Source organism: Limulus polyphemus, unplaced genomic scaffold, assembly GCF_000517525.1.
Source record: "Limulus polyphemus unplaced genomic scaffold, Limulus_polyphemus-2.1.2 Scaffold74, whole genome shotgun sequence".
Classification (NCBI taxonomy): domain Eukaryota; kingdom Metazoa; phylum Arthropoda; class Merostomata; order Xiphosura; family Limulidae; genus Limulus; species Limulus polyphemus.
The window spans coordinates 517,453-532,032 of record NW_013665684.1 but is presented as its reverse complement, the minus strand read 5'-3'; the positions used below and the strand labels follow the sequence as shown (position 1 = coordinate 532,032).

The following is a 14,580-nucleotide window of genomic DNA, read 5'->3' as shown; positions in this document are numbered from 1 at the left end:
TGAAGTGTGTACTAAATCATATATATAATGTGTAATAAATCATCATATATACACATATATATATAATGTGTAGTAAATCATCATATATACATATATATAATGTGTAATAAATCATCATATATACACATATATATATAATGTGTAGTAAATCATCATATATACATATATATAATGTGTAATAAATCATCATACATACATATATATATATAATGTGTAGTAAATCATCATATATACATATATATATAATGTGTAATAAATCATCATACATACATATATATATATATAATGTGTAATAAATCATCATATATACATATATATATAATGTGTAATAAATCATCATACATACATATATATATATAATGTGTAGTAAATCATCATATATACATATATATATAATGTGTAATAAATCATCATATATACATATATATATATAAATAATGTGTAATAAATCATCATATATACATATATATATATAATGTGTAATAAATCATCATACATACATATATATAAAGTATCGGAAATAATTGTTGAAATACACATACAATACAAATACAATGAGTAATTGCTATTAAGCGGTCAGTTTCTCATTGGTACAATACATTATTACAGAAAGTACAGAAGAAAAGAAAGTAAGTTGTACTGTACACTATAACTTTCTAATTTTTTTAAAAAGAGCAACATACATTGTTTTTTGTTTGTTTTAAAACTCATATCAGGACTTTGTGTAGACTAATCCATTGTCGCAAGTGTTCTTTCGCCCCCCCCTTTTGTTTCCTGGAAGATGAATCTTTCTCCAGCAGGCGTTGTTCCTGAAGGAATGACATGATAGATAAGAATCGACATATACCAATCAGCAGCCAGGGTGCCATAGATTCTGTGTATAGATATTGAACACCATTGGCTGAGATGCATGTGGTACCACAGCATGCTTCACTCTGGATGTCGTATGTGACCATGATATCGCTTTCCTCTCTGCCATCTAACAATGTATCGTTGATTGTGTCAGTCTGTCTGTCCTGAAAATGCGCACGCGCACTTCATTTCAACGGATGTAAACAAAACTAATGTTAGACCTAATACTAGTGGAGTTATAGATTTCGGTGTCTGCGATTATACGTCTTTTGTATATTAAAAAAAAATGGCACGTGTATAATGTTCAATCGTAAATTATTGAATAAGGATGATGGACCTGATGGAAATGTTGTCAGCAGATGGCGTGAAATTCTTTAATATGTAAATTGGTGTTTTGATAAAATAACACTTATTTATACAGTGCAAAACATAACACTTCTGAGGATGACGCAAGATATACATCGAAACATGTAGAGTGTATGAGATTGTTTTCCAGTCAAGTCGGGGGATTTTACCACTTTTTAACCTTGTACAGTAAGTTATTATTTTAATAATTTGGAGACTGGAAACAATCTCATTTTATTGAATCGTGTATAAAATAATCGTTGTTTTTAAATAAAACTTTTAGTTTTAGAAAATGTATTAAATGTTGTTCTTAGACTCTGTAATAAGGTCCTAAGATAAACTATTGAAATAACAGATGAAACAGGATTTGAATTTGAGCCTTATAAAAAATAAAGAAATTTGATAATGTATGTGTTTATTAGTTTTGTTGTAAAGCATAAAACTACACAATGCGCCATCTGTTGTCAACCACATGCATCGCAACCGGCGTTTCTTAGATTTTGAAATATTTGCTCATTACTGTCATTTTCTAAACTCAACAAATAGTAAGAATTATTTGTTTGCTTGTTTTATTGTTAAGAGCAACGCTATACCACGGGTATCAAAATCCGATTTTTAGCGTTATAAGCTGACGGGCTTACCGTTGAGCCACTGGTAGCCAATATGAACACTACGAATAAATCGGAGCTTGAATAACAACAGTGTGAACTTTTCGTTTGTGAAAAACTTTCATTACTGCATTATCTGAAAATATTTGACCATAAAAGCAATGTCATTAAGCCTCTTAAAATTTTCAGCTACATACTTTAACATCATTATGTCAAAACACAAGTGAATCTAAATAATAAATGGACGAAAAAATAAATAATAAAATTTGAAATAAAAAGGGGTGAATAGAGAAGCAAACATATTTGGAAACAAAACCTCATACATATATTATATCAAACATTCTGTTGATGTGGACGTACTTTATATTCACTATGAGGAAAACTAATACACTGGATAGATGAAGCGAAGAAAAGGCGTCATTGGCCACTATTCAGTTTTTCACATTATATAGCTGCACGATAGTAGGCATAATAAATACACTTAGTATTCCGAAATTTGTTTAATCTCGAAGTCTTAAATTCAAGGGAAGTCCAGTTCAATCCACACTCCGATGAACGTGTGTTATTGGGTTATACTAGTTTCGGAGAATTATACTCCTCGTCAGGAACTCTGAACACAAGTTAACCAAAGAGAGATAAGCTGGACCGATATCATAGTGAAAAGTATCAAACATACTGTTGGTGTGAACGTGGTTTGTATTCACTATGAGGCAAACCTATACACAAGAGTTGGCGGTGGGTGGTGATGGCTAGTTGCCTTCCCTCTAGTCCTTCACTGCTAAATTAGGGACGGCTAGCAAAGATAGCCCTCGTGTAGCTTTGCGCGAAATTCAAAACAATGATTGTAAGGTAAACATTCTCAGGGTGTAAATTTTTTAGTATAAATCTCCTTATATCTTAAGACGTTCTTGACAAAAACTATGCTATGAAAAGCCATTGAATATTCAAGGTAATAATCTAATTTCACAACACTTAGGACGTCAAAACAAAACAAAAAAGGAGTCGTCACCTTGTCTTTCCCCAAAAAGTATTTTAATAAGATCTGAAAATGTAAATAATTATAGTATTTTTGCAATGATTTTAGACCCCCCCTCCCAGTGGCACATCGGTATGTCTGCGGACTTACAACGCTAGAATCCTGGTTTCGATACCCGTGGTGGGCAGAACACAGATAGCCCATCGTGTAGCTTTGTGCTTAATTACAAAACAAACAAGCAATGTTTTTAAGTATTACATTGAGTTATTTGGTCAAGCTTATGATTGCATACGACTTCTTGTCATTATTTTTTCTATTATGTTGTTACACTTTGTATTAATCTCGTTGACAACTAAAATTATTATTTCATTAATAGATTCTTTCCATTTTATGGGGATCAGTTACTTTTCTAAACGGTAATATTGCATTATAATAGAAAACGTTGAATTGTTTGATAAAACTGTGATAAAATATATACTTCCTAGTAAATAAACCGGAAAATCTGTTAACTTGTTTTATTTATTTGGAAAGTCGTATATTTCTCAATATTGGTAAAGAAGTGAGGATAAGGAAAATTATTAGATCTAACAATGAGTAAAAAAGACATTCTTGATATACAAATACCAAAAATATTAGTGAAGAAAATCCCAAACTGTTAATAAAATTTTACAATAAGTATGTCTCAAGTTACATATCAAAGTCACACATTCAACGAGAACTCAAACTTATTGGATGTCACTGATCTCACACAGAGCCATCGGAACATTCGGCCTTTGACTTAAGCGTGAACTGTCTTGCTTCTACCGAAAAGCATGCAATTGCAACTACCTTATAACAAGAGAAGTAATTGATGCAACCGGAAGCACAAATTAAGATCAATCACACGCTCATTTCTTACAGTTGGGAGAATTTTACACTCAGTTCTTCTTAGCTTTAAGTTTTTTTTTCTTGGCGAAAATCTCCCTAGCATGATGCTCCAAGCATATCTCCTGACCAAGACAAAAGTAACAGTCACTATCTTTTTGTGTACCTTCCACCGTTGTCACACCGTAGAGAGCGTGACACAAGAACACTACTGCTTTATAAAGGAAACTCTTCACATCGAAATGTCTTTATATGGACGAAACATTAGACCGATCGTTTGAGACTCAAAGAAGCAGCTGGATGTGTTTCTGTTATGTGGAAGTTTTAACAAAGGGGGGACTTAAAGTAAGTAAAGTTCGTATTAGAACTGAGACATTAGACGCTGCTGCAAATAATTTTATGACATTTTATGACTCGAACTGATTTTGTGCTTAAATTTCGTGATTGTTTTTAGTCTCTTTGGTTGAAGAAACATGCGTTTTCTTTTAGAGGGCAATTTCAATTTTATTTTACATTTCTTTAGTAAAGAAGAATTATTTGAGAGAGAAAAAAAAAGCTCTACTATGCCAACTGAGAACCCGTCAGGATCTTGAAAAGGGCATGTTGCTTTAATCGTTTCAGTGTGTGTATGTGTGTTTTCTTATAGCAAAGCCACATCGGGTTATCTGCTGTGTCCACCGAGGTGAATCGAACACCTGAGTTTAGGGTTGTAAATCCGAAGACTTACTGTTGTCCCACCGGAAGACGAATCGTTTTAGAGAAAAAAATCTTATTAGTACGCTCTTTTACAGTTAGTGCTTTATTTTCAGATCCTGACTATTAACGAATATATAGAATACATTGCTCATCTAAATCGAATGTATATCTTCTTTTGTTTTTTTTTAATTTCGCGCAAAGCTACACGAGGGCTATCTGCACTTGCCGTCCCTAATTTAGCAGTGGGAAGGCAGCTAGTCATCACCACCCAACACCAACTCTTGGGCTACTCTTTTACCAACGAATAGTGGGATTGACCGTCACATTATAACGCCCCCACGGCTGAGTATGTTCGGTGTGACGGGGATTCGAACCCGCGATCCTCAGATTGCGAGTCGAGCGCATTAACCACCTGGCCATGCCGGGCCCAATTGTTATGGTGTTAGTATCTTTTCTCAATTGGTGAAGCATGATTATAATTAATTATACAGATGAAACTAAATTCAAATTGTTTGGCAATAATCAATGACACTTTGTTTAATAGCTCAAACACAAATGGTATCATAAACAATTTACAATATCACAGTGAAACGCATTGGGAATCATTACCAGCCTGAGGTTGCATCTCAGCCAAGGGTGCTAGTGTTCTAAACGAAATTGATGGCATCCTGACTGCAGACAAGTACAAGTTCTTTTTAATTCATCATGTCATTCTGTTAGGAACACGACTTGTTAAGCGAGGATTCATCTTCCAGCAAAACAACCATTTCTGGTATACGATGAAAGTCATGAAATAATATATTGATAGCAAAGAAACCAATAGAACACTCACAACTGTAACTTGGCCTACACAAATCTTGATATGAATATTACTGAGACTGCATGGGCTTACGTAGAAACTGAGAAGGTCAAAAGAAAACCAAGCAACTTGGTTAAATTGTGGAGGAGGCCCGGCATGGCCAAGTGGTTAAGGCGCTCAACTCACTATCTGCGGGTTCGAATCCCTGTCCCACTAAACATGCTCGCCCTTTCAGCCGTGGGGGCGTTATAATGTTCAGTCAATCTCACTATTCGTTAGTAAAAGAGTAGCCCAAGAGTTGGCGGTGGGTGGTGATGACTAGCTGCTTTCCCTCTAGTCTTACACTGCTAAATTAGGGACGGCTAGCGCAAATAGTCCTCGTGTAGCTTTGCGCGAAATTCAAAAACAAACAAACAAACTCAATTGTGGAGAGTGATACAGGACATTTATAGCAATATTAGAAAACGTACAGTGATAAACTGTAAAGCAGTATGAAAACAACATATAATGTTCTGTGTAAAACAAAGCATACAAATGTAAAATTATTTGCTTTTTCTTTATATTTTCTACGATGTTGTTTTGTGTCAATAGTAAATTCAAACTGTAGTTGAAATTAATCGTTGTTTGTAATCCTGTATTTGTATCACTTGTGTGTTTTCATGATTATTTACATAACTTTATATAAAAGGTTTTGTAACAAAATAGTTAATTTAATCTATTATGAAAGTTTGAAAAATATTTGTCCATTCTCACAATTTTAAAAATAAATAAAAAAGGTTAAAATACTGTTGACTTAAATCAGTATGATAATTTTTTTTATAATGGTACCACATGTAAAATTCGGAAGTATAGTCTGGTAAAATGTTTTTCTGGAAATCAAGGTATATATAAGAGGTCCATATTACACTGCTTTTAATGCAACAGTTTTATAACGCGTAAATAGCTTGAAATCGAATAGCACAGATACCTTTGAATGAGCAAAAGATTTTGTAGGTTTGTTGTTATGTGCAAAGCAACACAATGGGTTGTCTTTGAAATATTTTTTTTAGCATCATAAGCTTTCAAACTTACTGAAGAGCCAATTTTAAATATTAGTACGTTTAATTTCTGATGCTAAGTTAAATTCTTATTAAATAATTCATATCACCCATGAAACATTGAAAAATAATAAAATAGTTCACAAATGTATTTATTATGTTAGGTGTTTATAGTGCACTTTTTTATGGATAGAATAAATAAATCATGTCTTTACAAAACACACACTGATTTATTTACAAAATTTAAATAATATAAATGTACACAAAATAGCTTCAATAACCTGAAGGAATCTTGCAATCTTAGGCTAATTTTGTGCTCAGTTGATATAAAAAGGATGAACATTAATTATGTTATACATCATACAACTTTACTAATAATTACTGATATCTTGTTTGTCTTTCCATTGAAGGTTATCAATCAATACGTAACTAATCATCACACAAACCAACCCTGATGCACTATTGTGTTCTTTGGTTAAAAAAATAACTTGTGCACACTCCAATAAATAAAGGCATATTGTCAATGTATGTAATTTTATATACATATACAAATATAAACAATGTTATAAAACTTTACACATACACACACAAGAAAAACAGCTTAATATCTGCTTACTCAAATGTTTTGGGAAAAACTGACAACTATACATAAATTATGTATTACCACAGATATACCATGCTTGAACATACTATAAACACAGAATGTTTATAAAGCTAGATACGAACTTTTTCGAGCCATAGAACATCATAAAAGTTGGGCACTATAGCAATTCAAGTTCTCAGCACTAGTTGCTCATATGGTTTAGTCCAATTAATTTAAGTACAAGATTTTGTTTCTGCACAATAGTTTCTTAAAAGTGTCAGTAACTGTTTACATCAGATGATGTAGACTGGCACTTGACATTAAATAATTAACCTTATAACCTTCACCTTCATGCTTAGGAGGAGGATTTTTGTACACAATTGAAAATAAATCAGAATATCATATTTCATAAAACATATTTACACTAGACGTGTGAGAAACGTATATTTCTAGCCATGAAAAATATAATTTCAAAATTATTTATCTTTCACTGGTTGAGCTGATTAGTGGAAAAAAAGTATATCTATATATATATATATAGCAGCTGCTCAAGAGTTTTCCTCTTTTACTTCATCATACACCAGAAATACGAAACAGTAAATGGTAGCAAGATTTTTCCATTGTTCACTTGAATACTGAACTACATTTGATAAATATTATGCATAAAAATAATTAATTTTACTTGTAAAATACTCTAAAGTTTTAATTATAATAGTGACCTTACAGAACATCACACAAATGCCCTACTTTTTTAAAATAAATATACACAAAAAATTTTCTAGTGGGGGGAAAAAAAGTTACAGTACAGGAATGGTTAGAAATTGCTATGAAGCATGAGGTAATTTTTAAAGAAATATTTATATATTAGTTAAGAATATGTGGCATTTATTTTTTGTAAGGCATCACATTAAACTTACATTATAACAGAAATAAATTTGTATTTATTACTACAATGGTAAACCATATGTATGGTTTGTTACATAAATGTTCATGCGATTTGACCAAGTAAGCTTAAAGATTATTGCCAAATATACAAAATTACTTTGGGACCAAATGAAAAAAAGACTTTTTTTTTCCAAGAAATTCTTAGAGAAAAATACTTTTTTTTTTCCAAGAAATTCTTAGATAAAAAGACTTTTTTTTTCCAAGAAATTCTTAAGTGGGTTAGGTAAATATGGGTACAAATCTGTCTTTTAATTAAATTCATTACATCAACAAGTATTTTACTAAACCTTTAGAAATTATTATTTTAAAATGATCCTTATACATTTTCCTCAGTGGCAAAAAACAAGATTAAAAAAAAAAGAAAAACTAGCTCAAAAACTTTTACGTACATAATCTGAATATTTCATTGTTTACTGAAATTAAATTTCATATACTTAATGCATTGTTTCTATGCTACTTCTACTCATTAAGTTAGTAGATGTGAAAGTGTTGTCCTGGTGACTGATGGTTTTATTATCACCATGGTTAACATGAGGGCTTGAACTACTTGCAGCTTCTTGCAGTCTCATAAGCATATTCAACTGTTGAGAGAGTAAAACTGTGTCAGAAACTTATACTTTTATAAATGTGACTTGTACAGAAATACTTATACGTTCTGAATACATTTATGAAATTCAGGTGATAGAAGTAAATTTTAGATAAAAACTGAGACAACAGATGGCACTGTTATTAATTCATTTGGATGTTTTAATTCAAAATCTTCAGGATATTTAGAATAATTATTAATAACAAATATATATAAATGTTCAACTCAACAATAGAAATTACAAGATGCTTACAGAAACTGAGATGTCAGTAAAATAATGCTATAGAACAGTACTTGGTTATATCATTAAAATAGAAGCAAAATTAATGAAAGAAAAACCACAATTAAAACAAATGAAACTATAATTTTTATTAAAAAAGAATTAAATATATTGGGTAAGAAGATGAATTTTAAATGTTTACAGGACCAAAAAAACGAACATACACATTTATACTGTAACTATATTTATAATTATAAATAAAGTATAAAAATTAGATATGACAGTAAATATATATCATTCAGAAAAAAATAACTCAAATAATTTTTCATTGAGCCTAATTAGGACATGCTAAGGATAAATATCAAACGTAAGGTGTTTCTTTGGAGTGTATCTTAATAATACACATTAAAAAGTCACAATCCTAGTCAATAATATGTTGAGAAACGAATATGTAAACATTATCATTAATTATGGGATAACAATGTTCTGTGAATTACTACTAACCTTGTACTCACTCTCACCAATATATAACCTGAACCTAGGGTTACAGTTTGCGTAGTAAATTAAAAACTGATAGGCAGAAGAAAGATCCTTTAATAAAAATCAGTCCTTATCAATGAACAATAATTTTAATCTGTTAGTTGTGTTTTAAGTATAAGTTTGAATAAAATATTTCATATCACAGTAATTGGTAAACCGCACACATGATAGTGGGTTATGAAAACACTTTTCACCTTTCACAAGTTTTAAATTAAAACTTGCATTGAATACATCACTTAGATAGTTCACTCCTAGAAATTGTACCTTGTGAGCATGGTAATGCATTTATACAAATGTTATGATCATTTTTAATTGTATGTTATAAGTGTATCATAAGCAGAATATTAGTAATAAAAGTTTCTGTTCTTTAATAACTCTTCTTGGATCTGATACAATCAAGTGCAAATAATGCTTTCATCCTTCTTGAGACATTCAAGTGATTCCAACAGTATCATTTGGGGCTTTACACAGTTGCTACTGAAACTGTACTTTCTAATAATCCAGAAAATGTCAACACATGCATGCACATAAATTATTTTTACTTGGCACACATATTTAATACTTCTAATGATAATGGTGTTACCAATTATTATTTTCATGTTGTTGTTGATGATTAGTTAACTGTACATTTCAAATCAATTTAGTTATAAGTGCTAAGGCAGTACTGTCATTAATTTAAGTATAATACATGCAAAAAACTGTTATATAACTTTATTAGTACAGATACTGCTTTATGTAGGTGGATAAAATATTCTACTAAACCATAACTTTTGAAATAAATAATTGTAAGTTTATGCTTATCAGCATAGTATAGTACATAGAAACTGTGTAATATAACAAAATTTTAAAGCGTTCAAGTCTTTAACCACTAAACCAACAAGGAATTGACTTAGTTACCTCATAATCTGAGCTTTTCTTTTATAGAAATATAGCTACATGGTCATTAAACATTCTTACCTTATCTGAAAAAAAGAATTTTACCAAAAATAATTAAACAGTTTGTTCAGTAATTGTTAGGCTTAATAGTTTGGTATTAGTTTACCTCACATTACAATGTGTTAAAACAGCATATTCCCTTGTAGACCTACTTCAAAAACAGATGGATTCTTCAAACTGGATACGTGCAAAATACAGTAGTCAATATTTTCTAGAGATCATGTTTTTACATAATAGGTACACTAATGTTAATGGATCCTGGCTTTGTTTTTTGACCATACCCCTAAATTGAAAATTCATACAGTGAAATTGTGAGGTCCACAACTTGATATCACTGATCATTGTATGCTCTGATTGAGGTTATGCAGTGCAGAAAATGCCTTATTTAGGTCAAAGGTATCATCTTTCCCCTGCAGAACTTAACAGGGCTGTTGGAATGCTGCAGGGAGGCATGATTCAACGCAAGGCCAGTGCTGCTCTTGGCACATCCCAAAGTGTGGTGTCCAGGACCTGAAACAGGTTCAGATGATTTGGCAGACTGAATAGGAGACATGGTGGAGGAAGGAGAAGAATAACAACTCCACAACAAGACTGCTACTTGACCATCCAGGCTTGAAGGAATCTCTTTGCTCCAGCTGTTAACCTCCGTAACTTCCTCTAAGATGCCACAGGAGTCCGAATGTCTACACAGACAGAGTGCAGATGCCTTCAAGAAGCTCAGTTGATGTCCTGTTGTTCATGTTCCTTTAAGCCAACAGCACAGGCAGGCACAATTGCAGTGGGCTAGAGAACACAGGAGGTGAACTGCACAACAAAGGAGGGCCGTACACTTTACTGACGAGTCCTGCTAGTGTATGGACTTACTTGACAGAAGCAGAAGAGTTTGGAGAAGCCTTGATGAGTGCAATTTTTCTCAGAATGTCATCAAACATGATTGCTTTAGAGGAGGCTCAGTCATGGTGTGGGGAGGCATCTCAATTTCAGGCCATACTAACCTTGTGATCATCCGAAATGGAAGTCTTACCGGCCTAAGATATAGAGATAAGATCCTTACACCCATTGTTCATCCATATGCAGGTGCAACATGCAAGGGAAGTGAACGCCTTCCTGAAAGCTAAAGGAATACCCAGGATGGAGTAGCCAGCTAGGTCTCCTGACCTCAACCCAATAGAGCACATCTGGGAGCAACTACAGATAAGGCTACAAGCTCGTCAAGCCCCACCAAGAACATTCCAGGACCTGGAAGCTGCCGTTATTGAAGAATGGCAACAGATTCCACAACAACGATTGATTAATCTCATCATGAGCATGTGCAGATGTTGGGCAGCAGTCATTAATGCTCGAGGTGGTCACACAGACAACTGAAATAATCTTGACTGTGAATTGGACATTTCTTTGAATGACTGTTTTTGACATTTTTCTTGTTAACAATGTACCACAGGGCGCATTAGTTTTTTTAGGCTCTGTTATCCAAGTTAACTGTTACAGAATTTAATAAAGAGTAAAAATGAATTACCCAGATGTTTTTCTTCCTAAAATGTTCAATCTATACATAAAATTGTGATAGGTGTTTGGCATATACTCAAAATAAAACATAATCCCTAGCAAATGTTTACTGTATATAAGTATGCTTTTATTCAACTTCGTTAATATATAAATATTGTCAAGTTTCAGATCACCCAATACATTACAAGAGTACTAGAAAATGTGAAAATGTTAATTTTTCATTGAGACATACTTTTCTCTATTTGTCAGAATCCTTTCTAACTATTGTAAAATGTCTTACCAAAGGATCAGCTTCAACACTGCTTTGAGATGCTTTAGTAATTGTTCCTGGTGTTATAAGGCTTTCATATCCCACATCCTCTGTTCTTAGCCGGAGCAGCTGAGGCCAGTTTTTTTCCTCTGAAGTTGGCCATGGATAAGTTTCATAAACCCAATCTATTGGATCATTCCAGCATGCTTGACGACCATACAACTATGGGCATAGTGGTTGTGTAAATACAAGTGTTCAATAATCCACATAATTAACTCTAATAATAACTAAAAAACAGTCTTCAATTACCACAGAACTACAATAATAGCAAGAAAATGGTTTAGCTTATAAAGTTGAGTATTAGTAAGCATATTTGTCACACATCAGATGTATCTTTAACCATATAAATGTTACAAATATGTGTTGCTCAGGTATTCTGCAACATTAGCTTGCAAAAACATTATGCAGAGGATAAAATGAACATGGACAGCAAGAGAAAAAGTAGTAGACAAGTGAAGAAATATAACATTATCTTTACTGGAAATAAAACATAAATGTGTCTTTTACCATCTGGCTGGCTTCATATTTTTGTCATAACTCTCCTTGCTGCTAAAGCAGAAAGAAGGTTTCCATATGCATACAAGATAAAGACAGGACTAAGAAGAATGAAATATCATACTGTTAAGTCAGACCAGAGTCCTAGTGTGGTATCCCACAATCCTTACATTATTAAATCATTGTTCATTCTAATTAAACATAACTAAGGGAAATAACCCCCCCCCCCTCCAACTAACTCATACCAATTTTTACAAGTCTCTGTTCAACCACTTGGAATGAGTTGACCCAATTCCAGAAAGTATGACAAAGAAATAGAGTCAAGCAAGTATAAGCATATGAAACAAGTGTTTTAACATGTAATCTAATGCAGAGGATTAGAGTAAGATTACAACCTTCCCACATTTGTTTTACAAGGATGACACTTACTGTATGCAGAATACTTGCATGAAAGTTCAGAAACATTTATTGAATATACCTAATTAAAGATATACTTTTCATTAGTTATGGAAGAGTAATATGTGATGATATTTCCAATCATTATGGCAAAAAATTAATAATTTTTGGCCCTATAGTTTGCCTCATAGCCCTTAAACCCCATAATTCTGCTTCCTGAAGCTCTATAGAAAAGTAACATTTTTTTCAAATTCTCACTTATTGAATGAACAATATGTGGAGGATTTCTGCCAATATACTCTATACTCTTTTTCAACATAAACATGGGAATAAAAATACAAATCTGAATATTAAAAAAAAAAGAACTGAACTACATTTGGGAAACGGCAACAAACAACTGGAAGAAAAATATGAATCGGAGAATATTGGAGAATGAAAAGAATTCAAATAAAACGAATCTGAGAAGCTAAATTAAACATTTGCTTTTAAAAAAGAGCTGAATTGAATTAAGTTCAGGAAATGGCAACAGACAAATCAGTTAAAGAATTGGCACATTGGGTAGATATAGAAGTAATTAAGTAAATGGAGATGCTTGACTGGTACATTGAGGCACCTATGAATCATGAGAGGACCTTAGAATCTTGCAGTAGAGTGTAGGTATTTTATGCTAGTAAAACATATTTAAAAGAGCCCTTTAACTCTACCTGCAAGCCTTCACGAACAGCTTCCATAAGATATGGAACAATACTGTAATTCCATAGATCCCTAAACCAGACTTGGGAGCTGTCAACATCTATTGGACATGACAAAAATAATCTTGGACCTACAAAAGGATAATTAAAATATAAAATATTTAATACACAAAGAAGTTGACTAAATAAATAAATAAAATCATGCATACTAATTTTCGAAAGCCAATCTAAGTTGATGTTAAAAGAAAAGCAAACATTAAGGCACACATTTTGAGCTTTATACTTTTCTTAAGGAAAATTTATAATACTTCAAAGCTTACCACCTATATCTAGTGTTTTTAATTTTTTGACTTGGTCAAGATATAGATTTTGATGTTAATTAATATAACGTCACATGGTTTGTATGAATATCTATCAGAACAAAAAGAAATGAACAATGTTCGTACTACATCTAAAAAGAAGACTGAATAGCTTAAAAAAATATTTCATTTACAAAGACAACAAGAGTGGATATATAAATCAAAAACCACACTGAATTATAAAAGAGTCTTCCACACTTAAGACCTATATAAATACACTATTACAAACATCAATCTAAAAGTCTTTTAATAATAATATTAATAAAAAAAAGTATAAGCGTTATCAATTTTGGTAAAATTGTTAAACCAGAAAGAAACATACACCAGTGCTTGTGTCTTTTATTAATGGTCAACTAAAATAGTAGTTAATTTCTTATACTCTTAACATACCTATGGTGACATCAGATGAGCTGTGGGTTTCCAAAAATTTGTTCAAATGTGCCCACACTTTGGGTATCCAGTCTATGATTTTGGCAAGTTCTGGATTCTGTGAATCATTTTGGATTTCATGCTCTACAAGTTTTCTCCTTAGAAACCTACTCAAAAAACCTTTCACAGGCTCCATATGGTTAGCACATAGAATCCACCTACAGACGATAGATGCAAAATATACATTTGCTGACCTAAATTTAAAAGTTTTTACTTTATATAAATATAGGCCTGTATTATACATACCTTCTATACACCCCTCCCACAAAAAATAATATAATATTATAAAGGGAGAAAGTAAGGAATGATTCATTTAAGAAAAAGGATATATTGATGTTTAAGTGATATTAAATGATATTGTTACGTCTCTGGTTGTTTGTTAATTTTTGTAGAAATTCTTTCCGAG

General features: G+C 32.1%; 1 protein-coding gene and 1 long non-coding RNA gene across 3 annotated transcripts in view; both read right to left on the bottom strand.

Moving 5' to 3' along the window:
• Nucleotides 1-2,342, bottom strand: part of LOC111087676 — a 28,069-nt gene extending 25,727 nt beyond the window's left edge. The window contains exons 1-2 of the long non-coding RNA XR_002612341.1: nucleotides 2,264-2,342; nucleotides 720-729 (exon numbers count right to left, since the gene is read on the bottom strand). This is a non-coding gene — a long non-coding RNA (uncharacterized LOC111087676). The remainder of the gene's footprint in view (nucleotides 1-719; nucleotides 730-2,263) is intronic.
• Nucleotides 2,343-6,392: 4,050 nt separating this feature from the next.
• LOC106466519 (protein sickie-like) overlaps nucleotides 6,393-14,580 on the bottom strand; it is a 104,416-nt gene continuing 96,228 nt past the window's right edge. For both annotated transcript variants that reach the window (XM_022394996.1, XM_022395004.1), the window contains exons 26-29: nucleotides 14,136-14,332; nucleotides 13,399-13,517; nucleotides 11,774-11,965; nucleotides 6,393-8,286 (exon numbers count right to left, since the gene is read on the bottom strand). In XM_022394996.1, the coding sequence (XP_022250704.1) occupies nucleotides 8,140-8,286; nucleotides 11,774-11,965; nucleotides 13,399-13,517; nucleotides 14,136-14,332 (655 nt within the window). In that variant the 3' untranslated portion in view covers nucleotides 6,393-8,139. The remainder of the gene's footprint in view (nucleotides 8,287-11,773; nucleotides 11,966-13,398; nucleotides 13,518-14,135; nucleotides 14,333-14,580) is intronic.